Below are 16,419 nucleotides of genomic sequence, written 5' to 3'. Positions count from 1 at the left end.
CATGTATACTCTGTGCTGATGCCCGATGAGGAGGGAGGGAGGGAGGGGAAGGAGGATGGATGGAGATCGAGAATGCTACTTGCTACTTTTTTTTTTTTTTTTTTTTTTTTTTTTTTTTTGTGTGGTTTTGCTTTTGCTTTTGGTTTTTGAAGCGGGAGGGTGCGGGAATCAGAGGAATTGGGAGTGTGCATTCTTTCTTGATTGGGAGTGGACTTCGTCTTGGTTGGGAGTGGACTTCGTCTTGGCTGTAAGTGACTTTGAAGGGTTCCCGTCGGCTTGAGGATCGCGATGGTTTGGTGAGGGCTGCTGCTGAAGAGTATTTCATCCCCGAGGCTAGAGGAAGAAGAAGAAGAAGAAGAAGAGGTGGCGAGGCGGAATTTCTACGCTCAGCTCTTGGGGGATGCAGTGTTCCAGAAACTTATTGGGGACGCCATCGGAGTGAGAGTGCAAGACCGGGCACTTGAAGATGTGTTTTTGCTTCCGACAAGGTTATGTTGGCAGCTTCGATACCAACAATGCTAAAATTCGGCCATGCTCGACTCCATTCTCTCTCTGCATTCCTCCTTATAAGGACAGAACATTATCTGGGATTCTTGTTTTAGTAGCTCTAGTCTGATATGTGCTCAACTGAAGTCCTGGTGAGGCCCGAGCGCGATGTTTCTCCCTAGCCTGGCTTGGTGAGAGAATCTCGGCATCGAGCTATGGATCATTGGATCCTAAGGTACACTTCATTGCTGGACAATCGATATTTGGTGCATGTTCATGGTCGTACACTCTCCGAGGGTCAAAGTCCATGTTCTTGTATAAGCTAGACGGCCTACCGGTCTCTGTGCCTCCAACTATCCAGAGGTATCGACTTAGGATCGCTCTTGTGTTTATACATTCTATACAGTGCTCTCGTGTAAAGTTCAAGGCATTCAAGTACTAGGTCGTATCATCATTGACTCGAGAGCAGGGACAAATCAAGTCTCTCGTACTCACAGGCCTATCGCATCCTCTCTGCGAGCGAGGAAGTGGAAGAAGGTGAAGGTTGATGAGGACTTATTCCTGGTCTGTTGGCAGCCGAGAGTCAGCTGAGGACAGACAGCCTGCTGCTTTTCACTTGGAACTTGTACGATGGTGCTTCGATCTCCAGCCACCGCGAGATGGAGGTGCGGCGACGACACGTCGACGACCCTCACCTTATCCATGCATTGGCCTGGGTGTAGTGGCAAGCATTCTTCATTTGCCCTTGACTGCAGCAATGGAGACGACATATTCACTTCACGCGGGTCGCCCACCTCGGACTCCTTTTTCCATCCATCAGCCCTCCCTCCTCCTTGCAGAGAGTGGAGGCGGTCCGCAAAGCTAGAGCCATAGCATGATCCTTTCGTCGTGGGGGTGTGGTGGGAGGGGGGTTTTTATTTTTTATTTTATTTTTTTGCAAGCCGTCAGCCTGTCAGCTCGCAGCCAATCTAGCCACCAAACGACAACAACCACATCATCCTCCTGACACTACTGCTGCACATGTGCATTTCATACCAACCACATCCACGCCCACAGAGCAGTCAGCGTGGCTTGCAGGCCTGGCCGTGGTGGCATCCTGCATCCATGTTCGTGTGCATGCTCTGTAGCGTGGTCATGGCCAATACCGAGGTTATCATAGGCTGAATCCACTATACCGCAGCAAAAACAGCCCACCATCGCGCGTCGTCGCTAATATAATTATAAGCACTTTCTTCGGAAGTACCTCCTCGTACTAATTCAGGTAAGTCGGTGATGCACGCCCACGCAAATCACGCCGACCACCTCTCCTCTTCCACCTGCTCCTCTTCCTTCTCCTTCGCCTTCTCCTCCTCATCCTCCTACTCCTCTGGTGCCTGGCTGTCCTCTCGTTTGTGTTCTGTTGTGGAATGCCTTGCCAAGGATAGCGGGGGCATGACGAGAAGAGATTTTCCGATATTCGACTGCTACACCACCTGCACGGATGTTCTACACCGCACGGGCGTCATCACAGTAACCGGCACTCCGCGCTGAGGCTCCGCCCGGCGCAGTATTCTGCTCACGGCCAAACAAGTCGGCGGTGTCTGATCAGACCGGGACTGGGCCACCCGCCCCCAAAATAATAAACCAACCAAAACCAACCATGGCAGCCGCCACTGCAACCCTGGACACGGGAGAACTGCTCGAACTCATCCTCCTCAACCTCGACACGCGCACGCTACTGCTTTCGCAACGTGTCGACCGGAGATGGCACTACATTATCCGCCACAGCAAAATGCTGCAAAAGAAGCTCTTCCTCCTCCCCACCAACACCTTTGACGAAATCCTCGAATTGGGCCTCCTCGACGCTGCCAAATCGGAACGATATAACATCCTCGACGCCACTTCTCACCGCAGCAAGCAATTCCTCGAACATATTGTCATTCTCAATGACCTCCTCTTCGACACCACCCGAGAATGGAAACTGCGCAATGTCGCCTTTGCCGACCCCGCCAAGAGAAGTGGTAGCAATAGCAATAGCAATAGCAATAGCAACAACAACAACAACAACAACAACCACGACCACCCCCACAACACCAACAACAACACTAACAACAACTACACTAACACCAACACCATGACCTTCATCCCCAGCTGGCAACGCATGCTCCTCACCCAACCACCGCCCAGCACAGGCAAAGGCGACGTAATGTTCTGGTTCGAAGACGCGCACGACCACGACGAACTGTGCGAAGGCGTCAACACGCTCGGCGACATGATGCAAAAAATCTACGTCAAAGAAGCCAGCTTGACAGGCTTTGATGTCGATTGGAAATCTGCGGCTGTGCGCCCTGTCAAACATGCTGTCGATGGGACGTATTATATGAAATTGTTGGCGCAGAGACAGAGGGATTGTGATGTTGCTGCGAAGCAGGAGGAGGAGGAGATGCTGCTGCTGCAGAAGAAGAAGAAGAGGGGGAGGGGGAGGAGTAGAGGAGGGATGGGGGCTGTTGGGCAGAGTAGTGAGCGGTTTGAGGAGTTTTTCGAAGAGGAGATTCCTCGAGGGGGGTTTTATGGTGGTGGGAACGGAGATGGGAATGAGGTGATGACTACTACTACTATTACAGTGGCTACGCATGATGATGCGACGTGGCCGTGCGAGGGAGCCGAGTTTGCCATGCTGTGACGACCCAGGTGTTGTCGTTTACAGACTTTTTTTTTCTGTTTGCCAGAGGAGTGTTGCGGGGGAAAGGGGGGGCTAGGTCAGTACATGAACGAAGCGATGGCGTTATAGGCGTTTATGTGTGTGCGTACGTGTGTGTGGAATAAGTATTTTGCTTCTTTTCCTCCATACATCATGTGAGCTGTTCTATGCAGAAAGAAAAGAAAGGCAGATGAAGACGACCAGCGATTTATTTTCATGTTATAGCAGCCTTGTTCTTTCTCCTTTCCATTCTTGTTGTTCCGCAATACCTAGGAGGTACTTGACTTCCATGCTAGACGGGCCAGCCACATCGACTACTTTATCAAAAATGACAAACCTCAGGTTGCCGATACATGTACCTGTAACCCAAACAACGAGGAACTTTCGAATTCACCTGTCAGAACTTCCAAATCATCCTTCTCATCATCATCATTGTCATCATTGTCATCATTGTCATCATCATCGTCATCATCATCAATCCCCAAAACCCCATTTCAAAGTTGAGACAAACCTCCCCGTCAAAAAAAATCTACCGACTCCCCATCATCATCACCCTATAATAAATACATTTTCCCATTAGCTCATCTCATTTCATCTCATCTCTCAAGTCCAAAAGAAAAAAGAAAAAAAAAAGAGTTACATACCTCGAAATCTCACCCAATTCCAAACTTCTCCCTCCTGGCCACAACACCGGAGAAGAAGAAGGTACATGTAGTAACTGCAGCGGTGAAGGAGAATCATCACACGCCTTTTTCACCTTGACCTTCTTGTTCTTGTTCTTCTCCTTCTCTTTGATTTTCATTTTAATCTTCGTCTTCATCTTCTCCTCTCTTCTCCTTCTTCTTCTCTCGCCGCCATCAGCATCATCGTCATCATCGTCATTCTCCAATACCTCCTCCCCTCTCTCCTTTTGCTGAACTTCGATACACCACCAACCTTCTTTCTTTTGCGTAGGTCTGGTGGGAAGAGGGTAAGGAGGATGATTCTTTTCTGGTTCGTCCGAGGAGAAGTGGGGTAGGGGAACGGAGGAGGAGGATGATCTCTTCTTCTTGTTATTGTTGTTGTAGTGGTGGTGGTTGTACAAAAGGGCAGAAGACTCGTTGATACTATCATGGTGATTGTGCATGTCTTGGGGAAGAATGCAGTGGCTCAGTGCACCCCAACAGCTGAAGAGAGATGACATTTCTGCTGCTGCTGCTGCTGCTACTGCTTGCGGTCTTGCTTGACAATTCGGTACTGTACTTGCTTTTTTTGGGGGGGTCGAAGATGTGTTCGAAGGATGTGTTCCTTCGGCAAGAGGATTAATGTGGGAGTGATATGGCGGCTGACGCGTACCATGTCATCTGATGGAGCCATTACAGGAATCCGAGAGGGCCAAGCTCACGCCATCGGGCCATAGCGTGCAGGGTACACACATGAATGATGATGTGAAGGGTGAGTGAGAGTACCTATGTTGGATTGAAGTCATGGATACGAATTCCGTGGCAGAGCAAGCTGGATCCGCGTTGCAGTGTGAGTGGTGGACAAGTGTGGGATGAGACGGGGGAGACTGGGTTGGTGCTGTGGAAGAATAGGTCCCGGATAGTACCGCACCCACTTTCTGCACGTCGTGGGAAAGGCGTTTAAGGCGCATGTTGCATGTGCGGAGATGCACGTATAGAAGCTGTGTCAGACGATTTCCAAGCTCTTTCATTCGTCCATTTTCATCTCCCTCGTCGTCCGTCAGGGAGCACAACACGATCTGCCCCTCGACGTTTCACGCTCTCTTTCATCATCTACGTCACCCTCTCCGCCCCTTCTGCTGCCGGGCTGCACTGCACCAAACCGCTCGGCTTCTTCGCCTAGTACGTGTAAAAGCCCTTGCCGCTCTTCTTCCCTAGCCAGCCTGCATCAACCATCAGCCGCAGTCTGACTGCAGGTCGATACTTGCTGTCACCCAGCTCCTTGTGTAGAACCTCCATGATACTCAGGCACGTATCCAATCCAATGAAGTCTGCCAACTGTAACGGGCCCATAGGGACATTGGTCCCGTTCTTCATGATACTATCGATTCCGGCTTCATCGCCCACGCCAGTCTCTAGACAGATAATGGCCTCATTGATGTAGGGCATGAGAATACGGTTGGCGAGAAAGCCCGGGGAGTCGGCAGAGGTGGAGGGAACTTTGCCCATACGGCGGCAGAATTCCAAGGCAGTAGCGAGGGTGGAGGGAGAGGTTTGGAGGCCGGAGATAATCTCGACGCCCTTTTGGACGGGGACAGGGTTCATGAAGTGGGTTGAGATGACGCGAGAAGAGGCACTGAGATCGGTTGGGTCCTGTGTGAACGAGTCAGAATCGAGCGAATTGGTATGACTGTGCAGCAGCAGGAGGATGTAGGAGGTAGTGCGGCGTGTGCAGGGAAAGCGGCGGATGCAGGTTGATCTGATAAGGTAGGCGAAAGCTCGACTGCATACGCAAGGGTGGGTGCACTGACGGGGGGCATACCTTGGTAGTGGCGGCAGCAATTCTGGTAATCGATATAGAAGAGGTATTAGTGGCCAGAATGGCATGGGCGGGACAGGTCGCAGCGAGCTCGGCAAAGATGCTCGTCTTGAGCTGGACCACCTCAGGCACCGCTTCAATGACCATGTCGACGTTGCTCAGCGTGTCCATTTTGGTGGTGGCAGTGATGCGGCCGCGCACCGCATCGGCATCCTCGCGCGAGATCTTCTGCTTGGAGACATCTTTGGCGAGCAACTTGTCGGCAAAGGCGAGCCCCTTGTCCAAGGAGGCTTGCGAGGTGTCAACGAGAGTGACGGGCACTTGAGCAGCGCGGGCAGCTACGAGGGCAATGCCCAAGCCCTAGGGACGCGACTGCACATCAGTCAGCTGCTTTAGCAAGCCGGTGATAGGCGGGCGAGGGCCGAGGGGGGAGGGAGGGGGGGAGGACGAGGGAGGTAACGAGCATACCATCTGTCCCGCGCCTGGGGGGATAACAGATGAGTTAGCAGGGACGACGAGGCGTGCGCAGCGATGAGATGAACGTGCCTACGACACCCAGTCGATTGACTGTGGCGGCCTCTGTCGAACTACCCGTACCCGTGCTCAGGGCGGCTGATGTCCCCGAGAAGCAGCGCACGCGGGAACATGTCGGCGCCATGAAGCGGTGCCAGGCGTGGGGAGCAACAGGAAGGCGTTGAGCGAGCATCATGATCATGTGCGGTGCTTGCGGGGCGTGGGAGAGGAAGGGAGAGGAGAGGAAAAGAGAGTCGAGGAGTGATGGGCAGGCTGTAGTTGTAGGCCAATCCAGTGTACACAGTCTTGAGTTCAAGCTCGGCTTAATACAGCGTAATGCCGAATGAACAGGGATCAGTAGCCGATGCCAAGACAACCTCTCGCTAACTTAGCGCGTCACGAACGCGTCCAGATGGAGACGCGTCGCCTCATGGCTTCCCCAAGTTCATGCTACAGCACCTAAGGTCAGGTAGGCAGCTGTATGCAAGTCCATCTCTGCCACCATGGACCCCTTCGAGAAGAGCACGACGGTCGACGTTGAAGTGCGCGCCTATGTCACTTCCCTCGTCAATGCTGTCGGTGGTCGGTCCAACTACGACGACAGCTACAGCGTCGGAGACGATGCCGTTGCCGTGCTCAAGGACTTGCAGCGATGGCTCCGACTCTACGACGAGAAGACCGACCGACACGATGTGAAGCGTGTGCTCGCAGAAGCCAACCTGGTCCAGGGAGACTTGCTGGAGATTTTGTCGCTGTGGGCCGACGATGATGCGCAGGAGAGCAAGCACAAGGCCAAGTTGGCGCTGGCCTGTCTGGAACTGCTGGTGCCCTTGACCTGGCCTCTGGAGCTGGACAGCGAGAAAGCGACTGTCAACCACCATCGACATGTGCCGTACCTGCAATTGGCGCAGGTGTCATACAAACGAGCCGTGCTGCACTTTGAGCGCGCCAAGATTCTGAGGACCGTCGTGAAGACCGCTCTCCCAGCAATGGCCACCGGGAGGCGTGAGAGGAGCAAGAGAGACGAGGGCATCATCAAGATCATGATGTACTTCTTTCGTAACATTGTGATGATCTCACAACCGCAACATCTGCCTTCGCAAGGCGACGAGAACGACATCAGCCGCTCTGCCACCATCGACACTTTTCACGACCAGGGCATCTTCCAGGTACTGCTCACAATAGGCTCGGGCATGGGAGAGGACTTTCAAGAGCAGGATGTCATCATGTTGGAGGTGCTGTTCCATCTGCTGAAAGGTGTGGACGGGAGGAAGCTATTCATGGAGAAGGAGCAGGTCAACACCGAGGAATCTACGGAGCTGAAGAACTTGCTGCAAAAGGAAAAGGCGATGCTGGATAGCTATAAAAGGAACGCTCCAACCAGGCACAATAGGTTTGGCACCATGATCTGGGTGAAGAGAGATAATGAGAAGTTGTCGACTGTAACGGGACAGAAGAGCATGAAGAATGAGGCCGATACCCTGAGACAGATGGACGCAAGCAAGAAGTGGAACAAACCATTATACCGGGGAAAACTGGCCCAAGAGTTTGACGAGAACTCGGAGTTTGGCATGCGCGTGGACTTGTCGGACAATGCCCGCAGACATCTGCGCGCCTTCGTCGAAGACTTTTTAGATTCCTCATTCAACCCTCTCTTCTCAATGCTGCGAAAGGCGATTGGGCGAGAAGCGGAGCGAGTGCTCAAAATTCATCACAGGCAGTACTTTTATTTGATATCCTGGTTCCTCAACGCGGAAGCAGCACGTCGAGATCAGTCGCGAAGAGAGGGAGCATGGCATGCAGATCGACCTACGCAGGTCAATCCACAAGATAATACTTTCGCATACATCGCCGCCGTACTCGACCAAGAAACGTTTGTGCTTGTGAATAGGAGAATGCAGACGGCATTTGACGACAAAGAATGGCAGGATCTGCAAGCCACACTGCTCTGCTTCACCCAGATCTTGCTCACTGTACAAAGCATGGCGGAGAGCAAAGACGAGGAAGATCAAGAGATCGCCGAGAACATCCAAAACCGCATCTTTTACGAGGAGTCAACACAGGACAGGATCGTGCAAGTACTCCGGGGTTACTCTCATCAAGGCTTCGCCTATCTTGACGCTGTCACGGAATGTGTGCATGTGTTTATACGAATGCTGGAGCGGTACAGCAAGCAGAATGTGGACATGCAGATCCGATCCAAGCGGCGGGCGAGAAAGAAGAAGAAGCAAGAACAGCCTGACGGTGATGGTGGCGAAGACGCTGAAAACGCCGCAGAGGATGCTCGAGAGGTCGCACGAGCTGTGACGGAAAGAAAATTCGACTTTGCAAAGTTCTCAGCCAAGTTTCTGTCGCAGCCATGCGTCAACACATTCATCTCGCTGATCCACTATTATCGTGATCTCACTCCTGTTCAGCTGAAACGGGCACATCGCTACCTCTATCGGCTGGCGTTCAAGCACGAGCAGACCGTCCTGCTCTTCCGTGTTGACATTCTGGCGCTTCTTCACAAGCTGATCAAAGGTCCGGAAGGTCTCGATCCAGCAATGGATGGATACAAGGACTGGGAGCAGCTCGTGCAGCAAGTCTTCCGTCGATGCATCAAGTGGATGGAGAGAGACACCACAGGCGACGGCTGGCGGGAAGCTTGTGTCGTGGAGATGTTGTTCAGCAAGATACCCAACACGATGTTCTATCTGCAAAATGGCTATGACAAGGTTGTGGAGAAGCGGGCACCACGTCCGCCTGCCGAGCTTGAAATCAAGCCATCTGTCGCGCAGGAACAGCGCATTGCTGTGGCGGTGTCTCTCCTGATAGAGCAGGCGAAAGCTGGTGAGCTGGACTGGGTCAAAAAGCAACTGCAAACCTCTGCGGAAGAACGACAGTCTTGGGAAGACGACCAAGCAGCTCGCATGGGCCTGGTCAGCTTAGAAGATCGAGCAGAAGCAGCAGCAGATGCCCCTGAACCCCTTCCTGCGCCCACCATCTTTCTGTCTCCTGAGAATGAGGAGCGCAAGACTGCGCTATTCAAGGACAAACATCTTCGACTCCTGCTGAGCACCATCGGCTTCCAGCGACTTGGGCTTGCCGATGATGCCGAGGCGGACTGGATCATTCCCTCTGAGCTTTCTGCCTCTCATCTGACCGACGCCCTGAACCAGATCAAGAAAGCTGAATTTGAACCCCCAAATTTCGACAACGACAAAACCGCAGCAGATCTCGTTCGCTCCAAAGCTGCTGCACGGCGAGGGGCTACTTTTGATGACAACGACTCTGACACCAACGCCAGTGGTAGTGGAGGTGACATTGACGAGGGAATGTTCCCGCCTAATCTCAGAGAAAAACGTAAACGCAAAGATGGGGAAGCTAATTCCAGGAAGAGAAGGAAGAGAGAAAGCACAGGAGTCGAGAGGAGCGAGGAGGAAATCGAAGAGAGGAGAAGAGCAAGAGACGAGAAGGAGAAGGAGAAGAATGCGAAGATCAAGTCGAAGCTTTTCATCACCGAGTCGGATGATGAGAGTGATGCTGAAGCTGATGCAGAGTTCTTCAGATTGGAAGAGGAGAGACGGAATAAGACGGCGGGTGTCATTCGTAACGCGTTGTTGAAGCAGATCGATGGAGGTGATAGTGATGGGGATGATAGTGATGGGAATGGGGCAAAGAAGAAGAAGACGAAGACGAAGGGGAAACCAGCATCGTCAACCAAGACCGCTGCGAAGAAGAAGAAAACGGCGACACCAGCCAAGAAGACGACAAGAAAGAGGAAGAAGAATAACGCAGGCAGCGATGGGAACGAAGACCAAATCATGCTCGACGCCGGAGATGAAGAAAGCAGCGCAGATGACGAAGAAGATGGAATCTCCGCGCCAAAGCAATACTCAAGGAAGTCTTCCCCTATTGAAGTCGACTCTAGCGCAAATGACGACGACGACGAACCTCCACCTACACGCCGTACAGCGCGAAAGTCCTCGCCAATCGAGTTGTCAGATCACGACGATTCCTCGCCTCTGCCCTCGGACATGGAAGAAGACGCTGATACCAATGCTGGCGCGCCCCTGAAGGAGGTCTCTGTCAACCAGTCGAAAACGAGGATCGTAGAAAGTGATGATGAGGAGGAGGATGCCGTACCTGCGATGAAGCCTGTAGCGTTTGTGAATCGTAGGAAGATGCGAGCTGGATTCATTATTGATGATAGTGATGACGACGACGATGAATAATGCATACCTAAGTAAGGGGAATTTGCAAATTCTTGTTTATTGAAGATGTCTGCCTCCATTCCTCGTCCTTATCAGCGCCTTAGCTCTCCCTTCTTTTTTCAAAGATTGTGTACGTATGTGTATAGGTAACATACTTGGACATTAGGACATACAATCCTGAAAGATCTTCTCTACAAAAATTCAAATACTCGATCCCTCTTCCTACATCTCTCCCTTTATTAAATATATATACTTAAAGTATAGTGCGGAAGTCGAGTTATCGATTGTGGTTTATATATATTCAAAAGGATAAGTTGAGGGACGAGTTGAAGAGGTGTGGAAAAGAGGAGAATTTTTGGTTATATTGTACCTTTCTTGGGTTTTCATAACAGTAGCTCTGATATTCGATACTGTTTGATTGATTTCTTCTATGTTATCTTTCATTTCCATTCGATCTACCCGCTCGCTTGCTCCCTGTTTAAAAAAAAAGCGACAAACAGGCTTATGTTCGGTACTTACGACCTGATCTGCCCGAGGTCAATTTTACCGTTCATATATCCTCCATACTCCAAGTCGCTAATACGCGAGTCCGTCTTCAGAAAATGGGGATGAAAGCTACATAAAAAAAGTCCGCAATGCTCAAATCGCCTGTATGGTTGACCTCCTTTCTTTGGGGAAGAAAGCTCAATGGTCTTTCATGCTGCGGTCTTTTAGAGTAGAGGGACCTTCTCGACGCTACTCCCCTTGGACGCTCCGGATGGTCTGTTCATCTAATGATAGGTATCAAATTTGAAGTAGCTGTCCAGAGTAAGAAAGCCCTGTGGCGTGCTTCATCTCGTTCTCGTCAAGGTGTCTCTTGGATGTCTCTTTAGACCGGTACGTTCGAACTTGAGAGTCCGGATTGCCCTGTTGGGCAGCGGCTTTTGCTAACAGAGCAGCAGGAAATTTCCCGTTGCTGCTGCTGCTGCTGCTACCATCTCAGTAACGCTCATTCATTTTCTTCTTCCCAATTCATCCCTCACGCACGAATTCCCACCATTTCTATCACCCAAATGTCAGCACTTCCACAACCAACTATCATCAAAACATCCCCTCGCCACTACCCCCTCCCTAGGGAGGAAGAGGGGGGGGGGGGAGAACCCCATCATCAAGAAATAATCACATACAAATTTTTTTACCCCCTCCCAAGACTTCCCTCACTACTCCTCCCACTACTACTTTTACTCCCCATCCTCTCCCTCCTCCCCACCCGCTTCCCATGACCATGACTATCACCTTCATGTTCATGTTCAAATCTCAACAAGTCCAAACTCAATCTCCGATTCTCTTCTATACAGACTGGACAGGGCCAATCTTCTGCATCCTCAGCAGCAGCAGCAGTAGTAGCAGTAGTAGCAGTAGTAGCAGTAGTAGTATTGTGATTCGGACCGGAAATGGAAAATGTGAATCGATGGATTGTGGCGTAGTGGCATTGATGGGGTGTCATGCCGGGTGTGGTCATGGCGGTCATGCATTGGTCTGTGGAAGTGATGTTGGAGTGGCCGCAGGTGGGCCAGGAGCGGAGGATGAGGATGCACATTGTGGGTTTGGTGTGTTTTGGTGTTTGGTGTGTTTGGTGTTGCCACTGGAGTTGGTTTCCTTTTTTGGAGTTGTTGGTTGTGGTTGTGGTTGTGGTGGTGGTGGTGGTGGTACAGATGAACAAACAAACACAGCTGAGATATAATAAGGTGAAGAAAGGAGCTGTGTGGTATATACCAAAGAAAAAAAAACAGTGAAAAGTCCAAGAAGGAGGGAGAGGGAGAGAGGAAAAGGAGGATGAGGAAGTTATATCTATACATGTATACGAACCCCGCATGTAGCATTGTACAATACATGTCGTGTTAGCCCAAGAAGGTCAGTTGACGGCCACGGCCACGACGACTAAGGCTGTGCCACATGGTCTTGATCGGGCTTGTATAGGTACCAGGTATGCAACTATGCAACTGTGCATGTGAGCACAAGGCACAGCCTCCTGTGCCGCGAGTGCCGCCAAGGTTTTAGGGTCTCGGAGGTGATCCCGCGGGGCTCATGCATGGACCATGGTGTAATGATTTAATGCGGTCGGATTATGGTGTATACCAAGGAGGAATCTTGGCTTTTGAGATCAGTCTGCGTCGTCTGCATTGTTGATACAGGTATACCGTATGCTGCTGCACAAGATTCATCCTTGTTTGTTCTCTCTCTCTCTCTCTCATATCTTCAACGCTTTCGTCCAGACGGCAGCACAAAGTTCTGCAGCACATCTTTGGTGTGGCGTACGCGCGCGCGCGCGCGCAAGTGAGAGCGTTACGCAGCGACCTCGTATGTCCATAGCACAGCATAATCTGCCTGCATCGGCCGCTCATCTTCTCTCTTCATCTTCTCGTCTACGCCTCCTGCGGCACAACCCTCACGATCCTCTTCACACCATTCTCCTCCCCTCTGACCTTGATCTCCACCTCCCAGTCTCCCAGCTCCTTGATCTTGTTCTCTGCCCGCGCCTTCTCATCTGTAAAGACCACATCCTGTTCACTCACAATGACTCTTGCAGCCTCATCGTTTGTCGCAATGCTCGCTCTTACAGCGACTAGCACATCATGCTGCGAGACAGAACCATAAATGGCACCAGTCATCTTCGGTTGAGCCTTCGTCTGCGGCTTTTGTGTACGCGCAGCCAATAAATCTGCTGCAGCACTTGATGCCGTTCTCTGCTGTCTCCTCTCTTCCTTCTTCGGCTGCGCAGCTTCTGATTCTTCCTTTTTTGGTGCTTCTTCAACGATTGGCTGTCTGTAAAAATCCATGCGATGCGGCACGAAAATCTCCAGGAGTTCAATGCTACGTGCGCCTGTCAAGCGCTCCACTTCCGGAGCCTTTCGCGTGTACTCCTCTGTGGCTTCTGGCCCGGAGAGAGATGCTGCATCGCTGGCTGCTGTAGAGGAAGTATCCGAGTCGCGCCTGCCGAATGCGTAGTCGCGTTTAATGGGAATATTCTGGGCTCGGAGGATGCGTAGTTCGGACATCGTTACGTAGTCGGCGGTTCGTGATGGAAAATAGTGGTTTCTCATCATACCACGAGCCATTGGCACTATGGATCCTGTTCGCTTCCATCAGCTCTGTCTGGTATACAAACAAAGTGTACATCAATTGACCTTTTTTCCCAAATCCAGGCAAGTCCTTGCGCAGACGAGCTGGTATGTCTCCCGTGGGCTTTGGCATCTTCTTCTTGCCCCTAATCTGCTGTCGCAGGCCTGTCGTCTGCGTGGGAACAGCATCCACCCAGGCATAGCTGCGAAGACAGGCCAAACATTGGGGGATGGAGCGTGTTCGCAGTGGTAAAGTCATGATGTCGGTGTATGTGTGTGTGTATATGAGTGCTGTACTGGCAAAGAAGGGAACAAAGAAAGACAGCTTCGGATGTAAACTCTTCCTCCTCCACCCGAAAGCTCAATGCTACCTAGCAATGATTCAACTTCACCCCACCGCTCCAACTCCTCAGCAACATCAGCCAGTAGAATTGGACAGTGGACCTCATCGACAGCCCATTCCGCTATGGAGGAGCAGTTTCTCCGCTCCTTCTCACCACCACCACGACGACGACACCTCCAACACCCTCCTCTCGCAAAAACCCAACCTCGGACTATAGTCAACGCGAGAAAACCCTCATAGCCTTCGCCGGCACAGGCGCCTTGGAAGGACGAAGGATGCCCGACAGGCCTCTTACCATCGCAACATATGCAGCTGGTGCTTCTCTTGCTGCAATCACGCTGGTCTATGTCTTCGGGCCGACCTTCTTCCTCGACAGCGACGATGCGAGCAGCACAAAGAGCAGTCGAAAGAAAGGTGTAGTCGGACTGGTCAACCCGGCGAATGACTGCTTTATCAATTCTGTCCTGCAGGCATTGGCTGGACTGCCTGATTTGCGAGCTTTTCTCATCCGGGAAGTACACAGAAGGGCATTGGATGGACCAGCTGTGTACGAGGATCTGACTGCAGTGTTCGAAGAGCAGGCGAAGAGGGGAGAGGGAGCGAAGAAGACGCCGGAGTGGCAGCTTGCGGGATTGCAGCAAGGACTGGTTACGGCGGGGTTGAAAGATGTGCTGGATGCGCTGAATGAGAGGCCCATCTATAAGAAGACCATCAGCGCGCAGGGCTTCATTCGATGTGTGGAGACCAGCTTCAGGACGAGAATCAGCAGGTCCCAGCAAGATGCACAAGAATTCTTACAGGTCGTGGTGGAGAGGATTGCAGAGGAGTATTATGCTGGGAGGAGAGCGAGAAGGAGGATACGGCAAACTGAGGCGCAGTCATACATCACCGTTGAGCCACCTGCAGAGGATGCCGCGAATACTGAAGAAGGAGAGGCAGGAGCGTTGAGACCGAGGGACAGCAAGATGGAGAAGGTCAATACCGACCAATTTAATTCAGTCCTGCAAACAGTACCCGAAGAATCGGACTCGGACAAGGACGAAAACATATTCCCACTCCAAGGCAAGCTGGAATCCCAAGTCGAATGCTCGCACTGCCACTTCAAGCCGAAGCCATCCATATCGACTTTCCTGACGCTGACCTTGAATGTCCCGCATGAGCAGACGTCAACGACGCTCAGCGAATGCTTCGATGGCATGTTCAAGGTCGAACATATCGACGACTTCAAGTGTGAATGCTGCCGTCTCACTCATGCAATATCGATCAACGATAGAATCCTCGCGAGGTCTGATCTCTCTCCTGAAGACCGCGCCAAGCTTGAAGACGACAACATGAAACTGCAGCAAGCCTTGGATGAAGATCCAGAAAAGCCGCCCAGCGATGTCAAATTACCAGATGTATCAACAGCACCGAAACGAAAAATCGCCCGCCATACACGCCTTTCCGAATTTCCCAAGATCTTGTCAGTTCACCTGTCTCGATCAGTCTGGGACCCTTCTGCCACGAGCTCGAAGAACATGGCCAAAGTCTCCTTCCCGGAAAGCTTACCCCTGGGAGGTCTTCTCGATAGGAAACAGTATCGTCTACTCGGGGTGGTCACGCATAAGGGCGGTCACAACAGCGGACATTACGAATCGTTCAGACGACAAGTCCTCCCTCAACCTTTCTCGACGCCCACGACGCTTGGAAGACAAGGCGTGTATAGTATCGCGGCTTCTCCAGCTCCCAGTACAGTCAATAGTCCGCGACTGAGTGCCAGCACAGCGGACTTTCCCCGTGACAGCACAGTGAGCAGCGCGGACTCACAGTTCCTGAGCACGCCGTCCTCCTCGTCACTCTCGACCATCGTTCCCTCGTCAGACAAGAGGAAATCTACCAATGCTTCTGTCCCTTTCGACTCCATTCCCGCACCTGGACTCCCCACACCACCGTCTACGAGTAATCTTGGCGATACTTCCAAGGCAGACGAAACGACCTCTCCTCGACGATCCGGTAGTTTCCGCAATTTTCGAGGTGCAGTGCAGCGCAAAACGGCGAAGAAGACTGCTGCTGCGAGTAGTGATCGCTGGTGGAGAATCAGCGACGACAAGATTAAAGAGAGTAAAACTAGTGAGGTGTTGGGGATGCAGAAAGAAGTCTATTTATTGTTTTATGAAATGGTTCGAACGGAGGCTTGAGATGCGATGCGATGGGACGAATATGAAGATGAAGATGATGGTGGTTTTGTGCTTTTCTTTTTCCAAGCGAGGCGTCATGGCGCATCTTTCGGGCGTGGAGATTTTTTCTATTCTTGTGTACGGTATAGACGGGCGGAAGCAAGTTTGTCTTCTTCTTGGAGATGTGGTCTGGTTGAAGTTTTGTCTTTTGACTTTGGGCAGTGTATATACCATACCATACCATACCGTACGTCGTTGATGTTTTTTGTTTTTGTTCTAGTTTTTCAATGCGGCCTTCATCTCTGATGGGCGTGCAGTACCTAGGCAAATGAATACAGGAGGTAATAAAATACATTGGTCTACTACGATGCTTCATGGGATCTAGGAGGTACTTTCGCGCTTTAGGACGCGAAGGTGAAACGCGTCGAATGAGATGCGTGATGACGCCAGGCGCGTAGTCCTA

At 51.5% G+C, this 16,419-nt stretch overlaps 7 protein-coding genes across 7 annotated transcripts; 3 read left to right on the top strand and 4 right to left on the bottom strand.

Annotated features, from left to right (window-relative positions):
- The first annotated feature begins 1,838 nt into the window (after positions 1 to 1,838).
- On the top strand, positions 1,839 to 3,214 carry SEPMUDRAFT_150393 (uncharacterized protein). Its single transcript, XM_016906144.1, has one exon. It carries the CDS (start codon positions 2,126 to 2,128, stop codon positions 3,146 to 3,148), a length of 1,023 nt encoding a protein of 340 aa, XP_016759587.1. The 5' UTR covers positions 1,839 to 2,125; the 3' UTR covers positions 3,149 to 3,214.
- Positions 3,215 to 3,294: 80 nt separating this feature from the next.
- SEPMUDRAFT_150392 (3HCDH_N-domain-containing protein) lies at positions 3,295 to 6,411 on the bottom strand. The gene is made up of 5 exons (XM_016906143.1): positions 6,194 to 6,411; positions 6,116 to 6,129; positions 5,651 to 6,007; positions 3,811 to 5,481; positions 3,295 to 3,720 (listed from the first exon to the last, which is right to left on the bottom strand). Exons 1-4 carry the CDS (start codon positions 6,360 to 6,362, stop codon positions 5,008 to 5,010), a joined length of 1,014 nt encoding a protein of 337 aa, XP_016759585.1. The 5' UTR covers positions 6,363 to 6,411; the 3' UTR covers positions 3,295 to 3,720; positions 3,811 to 5,007.
- Positions 3,386 to 4,349, bottom strand: SEPMUDRAFT_109532 (uncharacterized protein; the record flags this gene model as incomplete). The annotated part of the gene is made up of 2 exons (XM_016900785.1): positions 3,386 to 3,458; positions 3,811 to 4,349. The coding sequence occupies 2 exons, from the start codon at positions 4,347 to 4,349 to the stop codon at positions 3,386 to 3,388; spliced, it is 612 nt and encodes a 203-aa protein (XP_016759586.1).
- Positions 6,412 to 6,663: 252 nt separating the features above from the next.
- SEPMUDRAFT_23731 (timeless-domain-containing protein) lies at positions 6,664 to 10,365 on the top strand (the record flags this gene model as incomplete). The annotated part of the gene is made up of 1 exon (XM_016908376.1): positions 6,664 to 10,365. A coding segment is annotated over one exon (3,702 nt), but the record flags the coding sequence as incomplete, so codon positions are not given.
- A 360-nt stretch (positions 10,366 to 10,725) lies between these two features.
- Positions 10,726 to 12,094, bottom strand: SEPMUDRAFT_150391 (uncharacterized protein). Its single transcript, XM_016906142.1, has 2 exons — positions 11,523 to 12,094; positions 10,726 to 11,397 (listed from the first exon to the last, which is right to left on the bottom strand). Exon 1 carries the CDS (start codon positions 11,933 to 11,935, stop codon positions 11,531 to 11,533), a length of 405 nt encoding a protein of 134 aa, XP_016759583.1. The 5' UTR covers positions 11,936 to 12,094; the 3' UTR covers positions 10,726 to 11,397; positions 11,523 to 11,530.
- Positions 12,095 to 12,461: 367 nt separating this feature from the next.
- On the bottom strand, positions 12,462 to 13,717 carry SEPMUDRAFT_150390 (uncharacterized protein; the record flags this gene model as incomplete). Its single annotated transcript, XM_016906141.1, has 2 exons — positions 12,462 to 13,468; positions 13,524 to 13,717. Coding segments are annotated over 2 exons (901 nt in total), but the record flags the coding sequence as incomplete, so codon positions are not given.
- A 165-nt stretch (positions 13,718 to 13,882) lies between these two features.
- SEPMUDRAFT_150389 (cysteine proteinase) lies at positions 13,883 to 16,204 on the top strand. Its single transcript, XM_016906140.1, has one exon. It carries the CDS (start codon positions 14,076 to 14,078, stop codon positions 15,975 to 15,977), a length of 1,902 nt encoding a protein of 633 aa, XP_016759581.1. The 5' UTR covers positions 13,883 to 14,075; the 3' UTR covers positions 15,978 to 16,204.
- Positions 16,205 to 16,419: the final 215 nt, after the last annotated feature.

The sequence above is a fragment of the Sphaerulina musiva genome (genome assembly GCF_000320565.1).
Source record: "Sphaerulina musiva SO2202 unplaced genomic scaffold SEPMUscaffold_7, whole genome shotgun sequence".
Lineage (NCBI taxonomy): Eukaryota > Fungi > Ascomycota > Dothideomycetes > Mycosphaerellales > Mycosphaerellaceae > Sphaerulina > Sphaerulina musiva.
Note: the sequence above shows the minus strand (reverse complement) of the source record. Positions and strands in the feature narration are given on the sequence as shown.

Excerpts from the sequence above, each read along its gene's own strand:
- SEPMUDRAFT_150391 (XM_016906142.1), bottom strand. The coding sequence starts at position 11,935 with ATGTGCATCCTCATCCTCCGCTCCTGGCCCACCTGCGGCCACTCCAAC.
- SEPMUDRAFT_150393 (XM_016906144.1), top strand. The coding sequence starts at position 2,126 with ATGGCAGCCGCCACTGCAACCCTGGACACGGGAGAACTGCTCGAACTC.
- SEPMUDRAFT_150389 (XM_016906140.1), top strand. The coding sequence starts at position 14,076 with ATGCCCGACAGGCCTCTTACCATCGCAACATATGCAGCTGGTGCTTCT.
- SEPMUDRAFT_150392 (XM_016906143.1), bottom strand. The coding sequence starts at position 6,362 with ATGATCATGATGCTCGCTCAACGCCTTCCTGTTGCTCCCCACGCCTGG. Across the intron at positions 5,482-5,650 it reads TTGCTGCCGCCACTACCAAG|GACCCAACCGATCTCAGTGC; the intron begins GTATGCCCCCCG and ends TCGTTCACACAG.